The following is a 15,244-nucleotide window of genomic DNA, read 5'->3' on the forward strand; positions in this document are numbered from 1 at the left end:
TTTCTCAAAAGGTACTGAAGCGATCTGTCTCAAATTTTATATGTAGTATGTTTGAAAAAGTTTGAAAAGCAGAGAAAAGATCCATCTTTCCTTTGTCACATATAGATCATTCTTTGGTGGGCACCAAGATCCCTCTGGGATCTCTTGTTTCATATTATTAGTTATGTACTCATTTTTAAAGTTTTCTGTATTTTGTAGCAATTACTTTTGTTTCTTGAGCGGTACTACATTACACTTTTACCTCATCTGAAAATATCTCTGGCACCTTGTATATTACAGTATTTTAATTGATTCAAAACTAAATTAATTTTTTATTTGTTAAAAACGTGTTTTAATTTGTGAAATAGTTAAAAGGAATTGTATCAATCTTTTGGTTTTTTCCCCTTTTATTCTCTTTAAACAATATTATAAACCTTTAAATCAATTGTACATACATGCACATGTATATGTACATACATACTTGTATTAACCATGTCCATACAAGCTATTAAAATTCAAATAATATAGATATATAACAAACAACACATAATAAATACCTCAATCAATCTTACATACTACACAATACACACACACATACTGCTGCACCACTATCAGTTAACCTATAGATATGCGACCTGTCACATCTTTTGGAGTGGGGTTCTACATTCCATATTTATATACTTGTTTTTGATGTACTACATATAACTTAGATTTATCTCTCAGGAAGGCTGAACACTCTCTTTGTTCATTACAGTTACTCTATAAACATATCACAGCAGATCTACCAAACAGAAATCTAACATTCTCACCCTTACATACATATGTACTTAATGGAAGTTCAACTACAACAACTGTGATTACATCCTGTAGTACACAGCATACTGTAGTTGTAAACTCAAACATCAACTCTACTTAGAATATTGTTTCCTTATCGTTGGGGTCATCATTTTTACCATGTCATAACCAAAAAGTTACCCTTTACCTCTCTGTCTCTATACATGTAAAGTTGACAACTGTTGTCACTATAATACATATCACACTGCAGTGAGACTTGCACACTCTCTCCACATTTTAAGTTATCTTTTAACTTTAACATACATATCACTCTGTAGCGAGACTGACAAGGTTCTTCTGAATGTAAAACTTTTGTCCTTACTTTACATAATAAAACATCAGGATCCCTTTTCTTGTTTCACTGTACTCTTTTTTGTAGACGTTGGTGTCTTGGTTTGATCGTCCTTGAATGTCATTGCTCCGACTTGCTTTCTAGATTCATACTCCAGAACCTTTTCTGATATCCTTACTCCTGTCAATGCAAATGTTAATGAAATATTTAAATCCCTGTTCCATACGTAGAGAACCTTACATAAGTAACTAATGTAGCTTTATTACACATAAATTGTAGCTGGTAATTTTCACGGGTATTATGTTTTTAGCTCACCATCATCAGATGGTGGGCTATTCAAATCCCTTTTCTTCCATGGTCCTTCCGTCTGTCCTTCCGTCCGTTAATAATTCTTGTTACCGCTATTTCTCAAAAATGCTGATGGAATCATCTCAACTTTTACATGTAGGTTCCCCTAGGGCCCTAGTTGTGCATATTGCATTTTGGGACTGATTGGTCAACAAGATGGCCGCCAGGCAGCCATCTTGGATTTTAATACTTAAAATTTGTTACTGCTATTTCTCAGAAAGTACTCACGGGATAATTCTCAAATTTCATCTGTAGGTTGCCCTAGTTGTGCATATTGCATTTTGGAACCGACCAGTCAATAAGATGGGCGCCAGGCAGCCATCTTGGATTTTGATAGTTATCGCCATTTCTCAGAAAGTACTGAAGGGATCTATCTCAAATTTCATATGTAGCTTTCCCTAAGGCCCCAGTTGCGCATATTTGCATTTTGGTACTGATCAGTCAACAAGATGGCCGACTGGCCGCCATCTTGGATTTTGGTAGTTGAAGTTTGTACAGCTATTTCTCAGAAAGAACTGAGGAATCTGTCTCAAATTTCATATGTAGTGTACATGTATTATCCCAAGCGTTCCAGTTGTGCCAATTTCATTTTGGGTTCGATCAGTCAACAAGATGGCTGAGAGGCAGCCATCTTGGATTTTGGTAGTTTAAGCTTGTTAACGCTATTTCACAAATTTTATCTGCAGGTTTTTCTAGGGCCCTAGTTCTGCCTATTGCATTTTGGGACCGATTAGTAAACAAGATAGCCAACTGGCCACCATCTTGGATTTTGATAGTTTAAGTTTGAAAAGCAGAGAAAAGAAATTTAAGTTTGAAAAGCAGAGAAAAGATCCCTCTTTCATTTGTCAGACATAAATCATTCTTTGGTGGGCGCCAAGATCCCTCTCGGATCTCTTGTTGTGATTTCCTGGGACATAAGTATGGTCGCAGTTTTATTTATGAACAAGGACATAGTCATTCAGATCCCCCGCCAATGGAGATATATAAAAGCTGAAGTAAGTTTGATTGTGGAGACTTATGTGTATGAAAAAAAACAGGAAAAATTGCAAAAAATGAAAACCTAAAAATAGCAAAAGGTACTACTAGACCATAAAATGAATGTGTCTATGAAGTGGAAATATCTCTGCTGGTTTTAGAGTTATGCTCCGGAAATGAACCTGCTACAAAAATATGATATTTTCAGCAATGTTTCTATGGTTACAGAAAAAAGCACAAAAAGTGAAAACCTAAAAAGAGCAAAAGGCACTACTAGACCATAAGAACAATGTGTCTATGAAGTTTCATGGAAATATCTCTGCTGGTTTTAGAGTTGTGCTCCAGAAACGATTCTTACACAAAAATCTGCCATTTTCAGCAATGTTTCCATGGTTACAGAAAACAGTACAAAAAGTGAAAACGTTAAAATAGCAAAAGGCACTACTAGACCATAAGACTAATGTGCCTATGGAGTTCCGTGCATATATCTCAACCAGTTTTCCAGTTATGCTGCGGAAACGAACCTGGTACAAAAATATGATATTTTCAGCAATGTTTCCATGGTTACGGAAAAGGTACAAAAAATGAAAACCTAAAAATAGCAAAAGGCACTACTAGACCATAAGAACAATGTGTCTATGAAGTTTCATGGAAATATCTCTGCTGGTTTTAGAGTTGTGCTCCGGAAACGATTCTTACACAAAAATCTGCCATTTTCAGCAATGTTTCCATGGTTACAGAAAAAGTACAAAAAGTGAAAACCTTAAAATAGCAAAAGGCACTACTAGACCATAAGGCCAATGTGTCTATGAAGTTTCGTGGAAATATCTCTTCTGGTTTTTAGAGTTATGCTCCGGAAACGAACCTGGTACAAAAATATGATATTTTCAGCAATATTTCCATGGTTACAGAAAAAATGCAAAAAATGAAAACCTAAAAATAGCAAAAGGCACTACTAGACCATAAGGCCAATGTGTCTATGAAGTTTCGTGGAAATATCTCTTCTGGTTTTAGAGTTATGCTCCGGAAACGAACCTGGTACAAAAATATGATATTTTCAGCAATATTTCCATGGTTACAGAAAAAATGCAAAAAATGAAAACCTAAAAATAGCAAAAGGCACTACTAGACCATAAGGCCAATGTGTCTATGAAGTTTCATGGAAATATCTCTGCTGGTTTTAGAGTTGTGCTCCAGAAACGATTCTTACACAAAAATCTGCCATTTTCAGCAATGTTTCCATGGTTACAGAGAACAGTACAAAAAGTGAAAACGTTAAAATAGCAAAAGGCACTACTAGACCATAAGACTAATGTGCCTATGGAGTTCCGTGCATATATCTCAACCAGTTTTCCAGTTATGCTGCGGAAACGAACCTGGTACAAAAATATGATACTTTCAGCAATGTTTCCATGGTTACGGAAAAGGTACAAAAAATGAAAACCTAAAAATAGCAAAAGGCACTACTAGACCATAAGAACAATGTGTCTATGAAGTTTCATGGAAATATCTCTGCTGGTTTTAGAGTTGTGCTCCGGAAACGATTCTTACACAAAAATCTGCCATTTTCAGCAATGTTTCCATGGTTACAGAAAAAGTACAAAAAGTGAAAACCTTAAAATAGCAAAAGGCACTACTAGACCATAAGGCCAATGTGTCTATGAAGTTTCGTGGAAATATCTCTTCTGGTTTTAGAGTTATGCTCCGGAAACGAACCTGGTACAAAAATATGATATTTTCAGCAATATTTCCATGGTTACAGAAAAAATGCAAAAAATGAAAACCTAAAAATAGCAAAAGGCACTACTAGACCATAAGGCCAATGTGTCTATGAAGTTTCGTGGAAATATCTCTTCTGGTTTTAGAGTTATGCTCCGGAAACGAACCTGGTACAAAAATATGATATTTTCAGCAATATTTCCATGGTTACAGAAAAAATGCAAAAAATGAAAACCTAAAAATAGCAAAAGGCACTACTAGACCATAAGGCCAATGTGTCTATGAAGTTTCATGGAAATATCTCTGCTGGTTTTAGAGTTGTGCTCCAGAAACGATTCTTACACAAAAATCTGCCATTTTCAGCAATGTTTCCATGGTTACAGAGAACAGTACAAAAAGTGAAAACGTTAAAATAGCAAAAGGCACTACTAGACCATAAGACTAATGTGCCTATGGAGTTCCGTGCATATATCTCAACCAGTTTTCCAGTTATGCTGCGGAAATGAACCTGGTACAAAAATATGATACTTTCAGCAATGTTTCCATGGTTACGGAAAAGGTACAAAAAATGAAAACCTAAAAATAGCAAAAGGCACTACTAGACCATAAGAACAATGTGTCTATGAAGTTTCATGGAAATATCTCTGCTGGTTTTAGAGTTGTGCTCCGGAAACGATTCTTACACAAAAATCTGCCATTTTCAGCAATGTTTCCATGGTTACAGAAAAAGTACAAAAAGTGAAAACCTTAAAATAGCAAAAGGCACTACTAGACCATAAGGCCAATGTGTCTATGAAGTTTCGTGGAAATATCTCTTCTGGTTTTAGAGTTATGCTCCGGAAACGAACCTGGTACAAAAATATGATATTTTCAGCAACATTTCCATGGTTACAGAAAAAATGCAAAAAATGAAAACCTAAAAATAGCAAAAGGCACTACTAGACCATAAGACCAATGTGTGTATGAAATTTCATGGAAATATCTCTACTGGTTTTAGAGTTATGCTCCGGAAACCATTCGTATGGACAGACGGACGAACGGAACCCATTTGTATATCCCCCGCCAACTTCGTTGGGCGGGGGATAAAAAATAAACTGGGATCTCTTGTTGTGATTTCCTGGAATATAAGTATGGTCGCAGTTCTATTTATGAAAAAATAAGCAATTGTAAAAAATAATAAAATATTATATTGTACTCTTATTCCATCTTTGTATGAAAAGTCTCCATGGATACAAACAATCCTGTACAGTCTCCATGGATACACACCTTCCTGTAAAGTCTCCATGGACACAAATATCCCTGTAAAGTCTCTATGGATACAAACCTTCCTGGTAAGTCTCCATGGATACAAACCTTTGTAGTAAGTCTCCATGGATACAAACCTTCCTGTAAAGTCTCCATGGATACAAACCTTCCTGTAAAGTCTCCATGGATACAAACCTTTGAAGTAAGTCTCCATGGATACAAATATCCCTGTTAATTTCCATTGATACAAGCCTTCCTGGTAAGTCTCCATGTATACAAATCTTCCTGTAAAGTCTCCATGGATACAAACCTTCCTGGTAAGTCTCCATGGATACAAACCTTCCTGTAAAGTCTCCATGGATACAAATCTTCCTAGTGAGTCTACATGGATACAACCCTTCCTGGTAAGTCTCATGGATACAAACCTTCCTGTAAAGTTTCCATGGATACAAACCTTCCTAGTAAGTCTCCATGGATACAAACCTTCCTAGTAAGTCTCCATGGATACAAACCTTCCTGGTAAGTCTCATGGATACAAACCTTCCTGGTAAGTCTCCATGGATACAAACCTTCCTAGTAAGTCTACATGGATACAAACCTTCCTAGTAAGTCTACATGGATACAAACCTTCCTAGTAAGTCTCATGGATACAAACCTTCCTAGTAAGTCTCCATGGATACAAACCTTCCTAGTAAGTCTCCATGGATACAAACCTTCCTGGTAAGTCTCATGGATACAAACCTTCCTAGTAAGTCTACATGGATACAAACCTTCCTGGTAAGTCTCATGGATACAAACCTTCCTGTAAAGTCTCCATGGATACAAACCTTCCTAGTAAGTCTCCATGGATACAAACCTTCCTAGTAAGTCTCCATGGATACAAACCTTCCTGGTAAGTCTCCATGGATACAAACCTTTGTAGTAAGTCTCCATGGATACAAACCTTTGTAGTAAGTCTTCATGGATCCAAGCCTTCCTAGTAAGTCTCCGTGGATACAAACCTTCCTGTTAAGTCTCCATGGATACAAACATCCATGTAAAGTCTCCGTGGATACAAACATTTCTGTAAAGTCTTGATATATACAAACCTTCCTGGAAAGTCTCCACAAATCCCCTTTTCTTGCTGGGTTTTTCTCCAGGTTGCTCCACAACTGAGGGTGTGCTCACTGCATCCGGTATGTCAAAATATTTGCGGACAGGTTTTATGTTGAAGAATAGTTTCATTACTAGGGAGAACACATTTGATGTTAACCAGTAAAAACAGAGTGCCTGAAATCAAGACAGGAATTTTCTTAACATTTTCTCCCATGAATGCATACATAACAAAAGAATAAAGTTCAGAAGCTAAACACAGCATCACTGTTTGGAATTCATTCAATTTTGTGTTGTATTTGTTTAATGATTAATGATAACTAAATTAACTCTTCACATATAATCTTTGCACTTAAGTGATTTTTGACTGCCATTGTGTATGTATATATAAACTTTGACTCCTCAAATTTGTGTCATTAAATCTTACAATAAGACATAATATATAAACATTAGACATTATGACACAAAGTTGTAATATGATGGTAAAAAGGGGAAGATTTTCTAAAACTGTGTTATGAGCACAGTACTAGAGTTACCAGAACACATTCATTGTGGTGAACTTCGCTTTGATGAGTAAATTGATGTGAGATATTATATTTAATGGGGGAAACTTGGCTTTGATGATTTAATTGATGAGCGGAACTCGTGGAGAACATGAGGACTGGTGTTAATAAAAGAAAAACTTACCGAAGGGAACTTGGCTATAAGGACTAGTGTAATAAGGGGAAGAACTTGTGTCAACAGCTTCATCCTTTTGTTCATGACATCATTCAATCCCACACCAGTTTCTGCTCCAAGCTACAAACGTACAGCATTGTAATATTAATCCTTATATGATAGATGTCAATAATTTTAACAGAAGGACGGATAGATGTCAATAATGTTAACAGAAGGACGGATAGATGTCAATAATGTTAACAGAAGGACGGATAGATGTCAATAATGTTAACAGAAGGACGGATAGATGTCAATATGATGATTTTTTGGCAAAAACCATTTTCAGCTCTCATTAGTACTTGTAAACTTAAACCTATGTGTAACCCTGCGGTAAATACTAGCCACTATATACCTCTTGGCTAGAGAGAACTTTCTCTTAAACTCAATTGGTTGAGCATCAGACTAGTAACCCAGATGCCCCAAGTTTGATCCTGGCAGATCCAGTGATTTGTTTATATCAAATCATGCATTCTGTTACATATGTGTTGTAAGTATTGAAATTCTCAGAATGTTGGTAACTTTAATTTGGAAAGGAATAAAACATTACTTGTAAAACATCTTCTTGATTCACAAGTATGAAAATTACGGCATATATAACTTTTTAAGACATCTGTGTACATGTGCATAACCACTACCAACATACTATTTTCACTCTGTTCATGAATAAATGCATTAACAGTCTGAAAGTATAATCTCTACTTGTGTTTAACATTATACCCTGAGTGTCATATATAATGTGCCGGCGGTGAGCATGGGCAGGACAAACAAAGGATCTGGAACTGTTATGTCTGTGAACCACCACAGGCCGCCAGTCTTCATACTTTCAACTGGCAGATTGGTCATTCCTCTCAGGCCTGTGAACACGGTCATAAATACTGGCGCCTAAAAAAACACAAGGTTACAAAGAAGATTATATAAGATACATTTCAGGCACAAGTTGTGAAACAGATTCATTCATAACCTTTGTCATCACTGGATTTCCTATGTGCAAATGTTCATCCCTAAACTCATTTTGATTCAACCATAAAGGCACTTCTTGTTTGCAATCTATAATCACTGTTCAAGGTTAGTATGACTGAATTAGGCAGACAAATAAACACACATGTATATTACCAATAAAGATAATTAATTTGACAAAAACCATCATTACCGGTAACACTTTCTTGAGGTAACCAAAAGAAAATTAAGATTAATTGATATAGATTTAAATATAATGACTGATAACATACCTGGGCAAATATAACAGCAAAGTTCTTTAGTGGGTTTACATTCTCTTTTTTCATTAATTCCCTCAATTCCTCATTATGTTTCATCACTGAAATGATAGGTACACTGCTTAACATATACATTATAAATTAAATCCCCTTGCTTCATTAAGTTGTGTTTAACTTGAACAGACATAAACTGTTGTCAATGTTTATTTCGGAAATACCAGTAGATAAAATAATATTGCCTTGTGTTATATGTACATTGATATTTTGACTTTTACTTTGACATTCTATTGTTTGATTTGTTTTTTTTTAATGCCTATCTATCATTGACTGATATTTTATTTTTTCTTGCAATATGGACAAACGATGTCTTTTACGATAGATACATGTACTTTGTATACATGTACATTTATATTTTACACAATAACATGTTACACTATCATACTTACATGCGAGCCTATTTCCAGTTTTATTTGCTTTCATTATTTTGTCATTGATTACTGAAAGTCTTGGAGCTACATTTTGGGTTTTTGCAGCATTTCTCACCACCATCACATTCAGGGGAAACATTGCTAATCTCACAGCTATGGTGACTGGAACACAAATAAAAAGTATTACTAAACTAAATCAACATATTATATCATTAATATACTGGTAGCTACTTTTTTCTCCTACACTTATTTTTTAGTAAGTTATATGTGTCATAATTTTCATGCTCACGAATCAATTTTGGCAGTATTGCATAACAATCATTAGTTTTAAATCTGCAGTGCAGCAAAAGCAAAATGAGTACATACGGCCAGACCATGAAGCCAAGTTGTGGTCTACAATTTCATTTCAATTTTTACAGTATTATTTGTAATTGTAAAGTGATTTATGCAGGTATGTTTCCACCTAAGAATACATAAAGCATAAAATCAAGAAATTTACAGTGCATAAATTCTGTGTTGCAACTAATGTTTAAAAGGCATCATACATGATTCTATGTCCATTTGAATGACTTTCACAGCTTAATTCACCAAACCTGATGATTTTTAATAAATTACTGATGAAAAGATAGCATCTAAAACATTTTGCCCAGTTACTGAACATATAACTTTCAGTCTTGATATTTCTGCTTTTTGTCTTTTTAACTTAATAATAGATTTTTCACATGTTTCTTTATGTGTTACCTGTAGCTATAACTAGTACCCATACTTGTACAGGAAAAAGGAGACCAGGAAATTGTTATATTAATTAATATCAGTGCACATAATACCTACTTAAAGCTATGGCTCCAACCCATGGAAGTCCTTCAACATGTAAAAATTCTAGACTTTGTTGGTAAAGGCCTGGTGGCCAGTTACTGCCAAGGCCTAAGCTCTGTAGTGATGGTTCCCCTAGAGCATTGAGTGGCAGTTCAGACACATCAACATAGGATGGCAAGTCTGGGGGTGTGGGAATGTAACTGTCTTGATCCTAAAAAAATAACAACAAGAAGTGTTTGGTTAGGTATTGATCAGGTCAAAACAGAAAAGAACCAATCATGTTAACTTGTAATTTTCAATAAACAATGAAAATTTCAACATACCGTTAAAAGTTCGGGTGAGTTTGTGTCTGTGCTATTGTGACGCTGCACTGCACAAACACTCCATAGAGGGGTCCGACGCGATCTCTTTAATAAATGAAGGCTGGTAGAATGCGGCTGGACAAGGGATGAACCATATGCATGCAAGCATCTTTTGGAGAAATTCTGAAAGAAAAAGACAAAAAACAATACATTTTAATTGAATTAATGCAGAAAAATTGATGACTTAGAAAAGGGAAAAGGTGCATACTTCCTGGACCATTATAACTAAACTCTTGGTCTCCTTCTCAAACAATCAGCACTTTTTATCAACAAGAGATCCCTGGAGAGGAATCTTTGCGCCAAAAGATTGATCTATGTCTGACAACTGACATGCAGAACTTTTCTTTACTTTGCAAGCTTCAGCCATCTTGTTGACCGATCGGTCCCAAAATGCACTATGCACAACTAGGCCCCAAGGGGAACCTACATATGTAATTTGAGACAGATCACTGCAGTACTTTTTGAGAAGTAGCAACTAGAACACTGACACGTCAGAAAGGGCCCCGCTATGTGTCTGACGTGCCAAGATGACTGATTTGCAGCCTTTTTGATTCTAATCATATCATGTAGCCATTTTGATTCAAATCATATTGACTTTAATTAATATATTAAGCAATGAATAATTTTATTTATTATGTCATAACAAATTGTTAATAAGTCCAAAAATGGAAAATGTGTCCACAACCTTTGATGCAGTGACCCCATGATCTTACCTTTGGTCAGTCAAAACTTTGGTGAGTTGACTTCTTGTTTAATTCTGAACAACTCTGCTTCATTATAAATGTTGTAGCAAAATGTTCATGAGAATTTTTTTTTTTAAATTTGACCTTGACCTTTGACTTAGTAACCTTGGCCCATGACCTTACCTTTGGACAGTCTACTCCTTGTTTAATTCTGAACAACTTTGCATCATAATGTTATAACAAAATGTTTATCAGTTAAGAGCAACAACATTGTGATTTTTTTAAATGTTAAAATCCAAGATGGCCGATTTTTTAATTTAATTTCAGCCTGAAAAATTACCAAGCAGATTTAGGATGGATGGGGAATCATCGTGTAAAATATGGGGAAAATACTCCACTCCCTTCCATCATTAATGTGCAAAAGAAAAAAAACGGACAGACGGACGGACGGACGGACAGACGGACAGACAACCTGATTACTATAGGGCACCCGCATCTCGATGCGGGGCCCTAATAACAAACTTCAGCTACCATAATCCAAGATCGCGGCCTGGGGGCCATCTTGTTAAACGATCGGTCCCAAGACGTAAAATGTGAAACTGTAGCCCCAGGGGAACCTACAAATGGAATTTAAGAAAGATCTCTTCAGTATTTTCTATGAAATAGCAGTAACAACATTAACTATCAATTCCAAAATGGCTGTCTGGCGGCCATCTTGTTGACCGATCGATCCCCAAACGTAATATGCACAACAAGGGCTATAGGGGAACATACATATGAAAATTGAGAATAATCCCTTCAGTTCTCTCTGAGAAATAGCGATTACAAGAATTGTTAACTGAAGGACGGACGGATGGAAGGACGGACCATGGACGAAAAGTGATTTGAATAGCCCACATCTGATGATGATGCGCTAAAAAGCTATGACCATTTTAAGTTCCACTTTACACAAATATAAGAAGTACCGGGTAAGAAGTCTGAAAGTAAAAATACATCTATGATGTAAAATCACCAGATTTCATGTTCAGAATATATTTTGCTAGCAGAAACAAGAGGCCCAAGGGCTGTAACGGTCATTTGACAACCTTGGAATCAGTTGAATAGAAAAAGAAATACAGTTTTTCAAGATGGTGATTTTGGTGCCCATTTTTGTGCCCATTTTTTATTTGAGAAAAAGTTCAAAATGTGTTTCCAAGATGATGACTGTAGTTGCCATCTTGGATTTTGGATCAACCCTAGAAATAACAACAATTGATCAGGTCCATATCAGGATCATTTCAGTAAAGTTTCAGCTTAATCACACTGGTAGAACTTTAGAAGAAGATCAAAATGTGTTTTTCTGTGGTGGCCATCTTGGATTTCGAATTGACCTGAGAAATTACACTTGGTCGGGACCATGTCAGGCAAGTTTCAGCTAAATTGCATAGGTAGCTAGAACTTGAAAAGAAGTTCAAAATGTATATTCATGATTGTGGCAGCCATCTTGTATTTCAGATCAAACTCGAAAATAACAACACTTGGTTATGATCATATTTCAAGATAATATCAGGCAGGTTTCGCTCTCACTCAGCTCAATCCTATATATATATAGCTACTGGTGGAACTTTAGAAGAAGTTTAAAATGTGAAAAGATTACTGACGGTGCATGGCTGATGACGACAGACAAAACACAATTACCTGAGGTCATCCTTACACTCTTTAACCACCTACCATGGGAGACGAGATCTGAAATTTTTAGTACGAAATTATTAGAAATAGCTTTAGATAGTTATACATAGACAAGACAGACGCAATAAATGCACTGGTCAAAAAGATATAATCTGTGTGTTCTCAAGTGCACGGCATCGTCAGCAGTGACGTCACAGAATAAGGTTGGGCACATGTTTATTTATTGCTATTATAGCGATATATAGCTAATTATAGCTTTACAAAACTGACGAAAAATAACATTTTTGGAGATAAAATTGTTTGCATGCAAAACCAATGCCCGAAACTTACAGGGATTGTTTATACGGATCATTTGAAAACTATGCAACCACTTTTCATTCGAAACAATAGAGCAATAATTAACTTAATTAGCTTAATTATACCTGACCAAAACTGTTTTCAATTTGTCTGAATGATCGTTATAAACAACCACTGCAAGTTTCGGGGGTCGGCTTTGCGTGGAAGCATTTTTATCTTCGAAAATGTTGTTTTTCATCATTTTTGTATAGCTATTATACATTGTAGTTATATATCGCTATAATAGCAATAAATAATAATAATGATAATACTTTATTTATTGAGGGTGGCATATTTAGCATGGAGCTAATCTTCCATATGGCCCTCGTTATATAAACACAAACAAATTGACATAAATCATAAAAAATACATAACATGCTTATGATAACAATTTATATACAATACAATGGAAAAACACAAGTGAAATGAAACAGGTACATTACTATTTTATATATACTGTATTAGTACATTCCTTGAACCAAATAATCGGAACTGTTATGATATAGGTATTAAACATATATTAAATACAATGTAAGTTAATAATGCATTTAGATTATCAAGTTTGATAGTAAATAACATTCTTAACTTTTGCAATATAAAAACATGTGCCCAACCTGAGAACTTGACGCCTGAAGACGACGTCAACAGCATAGATTCCTGTGCATTTTTGATAACATGGCAAAGCCTATACTGGTTGGCGACATATTATTGTGAAGAACATATTATCGTGATTTTGATTGGCAGGTTACACTGAATGCGCTTTTTAAACGGTTTTGTGTTTAGAAAGATGACACCTACCAATATTACCAACAATATTTTCAAATTTAGAAGAAAATTAAATTTTTAACATAAAAATACCAAATTTCAGTAAATCTTGCCTCACAAGTACAACATTAGCCAGGGGGAATGCATGATATCGGTTTAATTCTAAAAAAATCGTCCTGATTTATATATCGTCTGCTTCCTCTGATGACAGAAAACAGCATTCAAAAAACCAAAGTTGTAAGGGAGGTAATTAAATCTAAGAAAAGAACGCTGATCGGGGTCACTCAAGCACTTTTGACCAGACGACAAAATACAAGGTAGTAAACAATGCCGATTTGATTTGTTATTTTATTGTTAACATAATTAATCACCACCAGAAATCATTCAAATGTCTTTAATATTTATTCAGAATACTAATGATTTATACAGACATGTGAGAAATATTTGTCATTTTGCCAGAAATCGATCGGTAAATGGCGACCTCTTCATTTCCCCTGTCAGCGTAATCTAACGATTTGACATGTCATAAACAATACACGTTTTCTCTCTTTTGAAACGCAGCTTCAATTAATTTTTTGAAAATAGTTCATATGTTTATCTTTATGTTGATACCAAATTTAATTTATTCCATCACACGTAACTATTTTTAATATTTTTTTGAAAAAAATCACGATAATATGTTCAGTAAAATGACACGAAAACCTATTTGACAGACTTTTTTCAAAGGGCTGTGTTTATTGTAAAATATCATATAAATTCACTTAAAGCTTATTTATTTAAAGTGTTGTGGACTAAAGCTTATTTACAACTCTAAAAATCTAAATTTAAATACAACGTTTAGAAAAAAATCGAGAAAAATTGCTTTTTTTTCACGATAATATGACACCAGCCAGTATAAACAAAATTGAAGGAAAATTGAACTATTCCAGTTGGATTATTTCGAATTATTTTAACAACATGATATCATGTACAAAGTGTACATGCATATCAACATGCTGATGAAATATATAGTAAATCTCGTAGAAACAATGTAAACAAGTGTAGCGGGATTGGACTGGGTCGATCATCGGTGACTAGGTAGCTCAGTCGGTAGAGCACTCGGCTTGTGTTCTGACGGTCCCGGGTTCCAATCCCGGTCTGGTCGCTACATTTTCTCCTCTCCTGTTACAAAATTTGAGCCCAACTAAATAACCCACTGTGGTGGTGTTTGGAAGGGTCTTGTATGTGTTCGAGGGTGAAGACTTCGAGAAAGGAGAAAGGAGAGAGGAGTGTAGCGGGATTGGACTGAGTCGATCATCGGTGACCAGGTAGCTCAGTCGGTAGAGCACTCGGATAGTGTTCTGAGGGTCCCTGGTTCGAATCCCCGTCTGGCCGCTACATTTTCTCCGCTCCCGTTACACATATATAAAGCTCTGAGGTCATAATCCTGTATTTACATGTAGCTTTGGGCTCAACAACTCACCAGTAACCATCTGCATCACACATTCATCATGTCATGACCACTGATGACCTTTTTCATAGTTGACTAATATAACATGTAGTAGCAATAAACTTGGTGGCACGTAACTGTCGTTATGTGATTAGTTTACACTACAAATCTTGTTACGTATTCATTAATTGGATTATGTTTACCTGTGTAACAGTTACATTCAATTTAAGGGAATCGCGTAAAATCAATTTTGAAGTTAGCGACAGCAGCCGCACATGTCTCATGGCCGCCATGATGAACTCTCCAAACAACAACATAATAAAAATCCTATTTTCTAATATT

At 35.5% G+C, this 15,244-nt stretch overlaps 1 protein-coding gene across 1 annotated transcript; it reads right to left on the bottom strand.

Annotated features, from left to right (window-relative positions):
* Nucleotides 1–365: 365 nt before the first annotated feature.
* LOC138316132 (mitochondrial inner membrane protein OXA1L-like) lies at nt 366–15,207 on the bottom strand. Its single transcript, XM_069257652.1, has 9 exons — nt 15,106–15,207; nt 9,983–10,144; nt 9,675–9,870; nt 8,862–9,005; nt 8,431–8,516; nt 7,919–8,083; nt 7,172–7,282; nt 6,481–6,661; nt 366–1,285 (listed from the first exon to the last, which is right to left on the bottom strand). The coding sequence occupies exons 1-9, from the start codon at nt 15,193–15,195 to the stop codon at nt 1,152–1,154; spliced, it is 1,269 nt and encodes a 422-aa protein (XP_069113753.1). The 5' UTR covers nt 15,196–15,207; the 3' UTR covers nt 366–1,151.
* Nucleotides 15,208–15,244: the final 37 nt, after the last annotated feature.

Source organism: Argopecten irradians, chromosome 2 (genome assembly GCF_041381155.1).
Source record: "Argopecten irradians isolate NY chromosome 2, Ai_NY, whole genome shotgun sequence".
NCBI classification, from domain to species: domain Eukaryota; kingdom Metazoa; phylum Mollusca; class Bivalvia; order Pectinida; family Pectinidae; genus Argopecten; species Argopecten irradians.